The sequence below is a fragment of the Sparus aurata genome, chromosome 8 (genome assembly GCF_900880675.1).
Source record: "Sparus aurata chromosome 8, fSpaAur1.1, whole genome shotgun sequence".
Lineage (NCBI taxonomy): Eukaryota > Metazoa > Chordata > Actinopteri > Spariformes > Sparidae > Sparus > Sparus aurata.
Window position 1 is genome coordinate 2,670,585 of NC_044194.1, and position 3,527 is coordinate 2,674,111.

Genomic DNA, 3,527 nt, shown 5'->3' on the forward strand with positions numbered 1-3,527 from the left:
GTTTGCACAGTTGATCTTAGGATCATTCAAATCAATAAAGTGTTCTTTTAGATCAGTGCTGAGCTCTTTAGACTTTTCCATTGTCAGTTTTGTGACTGAGTCTGATGGCTGTATCAAACAAGCCCTGTTAAAATGGTCCCATAAAAGTCACCAGCTGTTATCAATCTGTTATCAAGTTGCTGTATGTATAATTTTGATCCAGCAGATTTGGTCCCATTGTCACAAGATCTATAATTAATTAATTACTTAACCAAACCAGTAGTTTATTTTGCACTCATCCATCACAGAAACATGATAGCTGTAGAAAACACTGAAACTCAACACTGTTATGATGAACATGTTCTTTACAAACAACAAAGAGAAATGTAACAACTTGAATCACTTTACAAATATTGATTTAATTACACGTGGTACTGCCCAACACTGGGAATCTTCCAATTATGATTTGCCTCCTCTCCTCTTCTTAGCGATAAAAAGTTGTAAATGGTTGATAGAGTCAGTCTGAGAACAGCTGATGGTGTTTTTAATCACATGATTTGGTCGTCATTAGAAACATCAGCTGCTGATATCAATAAGAAACTAAATAATCAATCAGACACAAGAAAATGTTGTTTTGCTTTTTCTGGTTTATTCACAAAGAAAAACAAAATCAACTAACCTTTTGCTCTTTTATAAATGTTTTGTCAGGATGCAGCTCTTCTTATATTTACAATGATCAGACAAAAATCAAAACACATATTTCACATATCTGAGTACATTGTTTTCTGGTGATTTAACAGTGTTGAAGGCAGGTAATGCAATTATTACAATAAATGAGACTACGTTAGATAATATCAATCAATGTGGTAAAACTGATGTTAAAGCACATAGATCACAATCTGAAAAAACAACAATATATACATCACACATAACTAATAAATACACATTTATTACATTAAATGATGTGAATCTTTCTGTAGAAAATCAAATGTTTGTTCTACTCAGTGTGATTGACAGGAGAGATGATCAGAGGAGCAGAGTTTTCACCACCATTATTAGTACATGGATTGAAGTATGGGTAGAGTTTCTGAGTGAAGCAGCAGCCAGTAAAGGAGTAGATAAGAGCTGCAGCATCAACGTCATAAAAGGAGACCAGACCCTCCTCATAATCCACAAACACCCCCACCTTCTCAGGCTGACTCTTCAGAGAGAGACGGACTGGAGGGTCAGCAAAAGCTTTGTACTCATTTTCATCCGTCAAACCTATCGTCCAGTAACCATCCTGAGGAGTCCGTGTGATTTTTCCCTTCCTCTTGATTGACTCTCTGGCCACTCCTAAATTCCACTCAGTCTTCTCTTTAACTTGAACTTCATGATAAAATCTTCCTGAAGAGAAACTCTGCTTTGATAAGACGCAGAGATGACGGTCAAATCTCTCTGGGTTGTCTGGGAGATTCTTCCTTACATCACCATGTTTAACTTGTTTCCTATCATCAGACAGGATGAGTTTGGGATGTGCTGTATCAGGATCAAGTGTCACATCCACTGCATACTGCTGGATCCTCTTCATCTCGGCCTCAAACAGCTTCTTCATCTGTTTACTGAGCGTCTCCTCCAGCTGATTCACAGCTCTCACCACAGTCCCCTCATATGAAGGTGGACGGACGCTGACTCCTGTCCAGTCCTTGGTGGGTGGAGCAGCGTTCAGTGATGGGAAGCTTTGGAGGAGGTGGAGGTGGTCTTCAGACTGTGAGAGCTGCTCCACCTCAGAGCTTCTCTTCTCCAGCTCAGAGATTTCCTGTTCCAGCTCTTTGATGAAGCCTTCAGCCTGTTTCTCTGTCTCTCTCTGCTTCTCTTTGATGGTGTCGATGAGCTCGGCCTGGCTTCTCTCAACAGACTCCTTCAGAGCGCTGAAGACCTGAACACCAGCTGCTATCTCTCTGTCTGCATCTTTCTTACTGAGCTCCACTGAGCGCTTCATCTCCTCAATCTTCAGTCGTCTCTTCTGGATCATCTGCTGAATTTCAGCATCTGTCTTCCCCAGCTCAGCCTTCTTTCCTTCATATTCTTCTTTCAGAGGAACAACATCATGTGTCTTGTGGTCTGAATAGGTGCAGAGCATGCAGACACACATCTGGTCGGTCTTACAGAACAGCTCCAGCAGTTTATCGTGCTTCGTACACATCCTGTCTTCCAGGTTCTCCACAGGGTCGATCAGCTGATGTCTTTTCAGACCTGACTTTGTCAGATGAGGCTCCAGGTGAGTCTCACAGTAGGAGGCCAGACACACCAGGCAGGACTTCAGGGCCTTCCGTTTGGTTCCAGTGCAGTCGTCACAGGGAACTTCTCCTGGTTTGGAAACTTGTTGCTCTGAGCTGCTGCTGCTGGCTTTCTGTTGAGCTGACTGTCTGAACTGAGCAGCCATCTCAGAGATGAACGTGTTGACCTGCAGCTTCGGTCGAATGTTGAAAACCTCTTTACAGTTGGGACACTGACACGGGACATTTATATCCCAGTGTTTAGTGATGCAGGTTTTACAGAAGTTGTGTCCACATGGTATGGCGACTGGATCAGTGAACACATCCAGACAGATGGAGCACAGAAACTGATCTTCAGTCAGCAGACAGCTGGCAGCAGACATGTTTACAGTCTGAGGATGAAAAGTGAGAAGAAAAAAAAACTGTAATTAGATATCTCTTGATCAATTGTTCACTTTACTATTACTAGTGGAATATAAGGAGTCATGATGGGTAAAAATGTGTCCTGGATACACCTCTGAGTGGAACTTCCTGTCTGATTACAGTTCAGGGCCCGTATTCCTAAAGATTCTGAGAATCCTCTCAGAGAGCTCCTAACTTAAAGGGACAGTTCGGGTTTTTTGATATGAATCTGTATGTTATCCCCGTCAGCAGTGTCGTGCATCAAACACTGACTTACCCCCGACAGTGTCCTGTGAGCCGAGTTCTTGCCCGGCTTTGGTGCTGACGAAAGTAGTCCGGCAAGTTGTCTGGGGTCATGAAAATAAAGCCTTTTTCTTCTCAAAATAAATGTGTTCAAAACAGTGATACATTTGCATCACAAAACCGTTGTCCACGATAAAGTCAGACCTCATAATCGCTTGGCACTATTTTCTCTTGATTTGTATCACTGCGCGCTGCTGCCAGCCTGTTTCACTGTGTTTACTGCTCAGAAAGTAAACAACATGTCTGTCTACGACACCGATGATCATGAAGACTACAACTTTAGCACAGAGCCAAGGGGGTATTTTTATGATATCTTTATATTCTCCATGGCAACCCCGATGCGAGACGACGCTGGCGTGAATATCACCGCTTCTCGATCCATGACAAAACCGCTTTTTTCTGTTAAAAGAAAAAAGCCAAGTTGTCTTTACAAGCTCTGACGCTGTGCTACTACCTTCGAAGCCTGCACACCTGAAGAACTGGCTCCTCTCCTCACCGATCAGCTGTTAGCATAACAACGCTAACTTACAAGCAGACGTACTTGATGTTCTGTGGGCTGTCCATCGCTGCTCCGCTGGTCCTCCC

The 3,527-nt window shown here is 42.8% G+C and overlaps 1 protein-coding gene across 3 annotated transcripts; it reads right to left on the reverse strand.

The window, feature by feature from the left end:
• Positions 1-664: 664 nt before the first annotated feature.
• LOC115586077 (E3 ubiquitin-protein ligase TRIM39-like) lies at positions 665-2,629 on the reverse strand. Of its 3 annotated transcripts, none has more exons than XM_030424839.1 (2): positions 2,394-2,622; positions 665-2,357 (listed from the first exon to the last, which is right to left on the reverse strand). In XM_030424839.1, the coding sequence occupies exons 1-2, from the start codon at positions 2,618-2,620 to the stop codon at positions 977-979; spliced, it is 1,608 nt and encodes a 535-aa protein (XP_030280699.1). In that variant the 5' UTR covers positions 2,621-2,622; the 3' UTR covers positions 665-976. The 3 variants fall into 3 exon arrangements, with proteins under 3 accessions (XP_030280699.1, XP_030280700.1, XP_030280701.1); XM_030424840.1 differs by having other exon boundaries at positions 665-1,852; positions 1,904-2,622; XM_030424841.1 differs by having other exon boundaries at positions 665-2,629.
• Between the last annotated feature and the right edge of the window lie 898 nt (positions 2,630-3,527).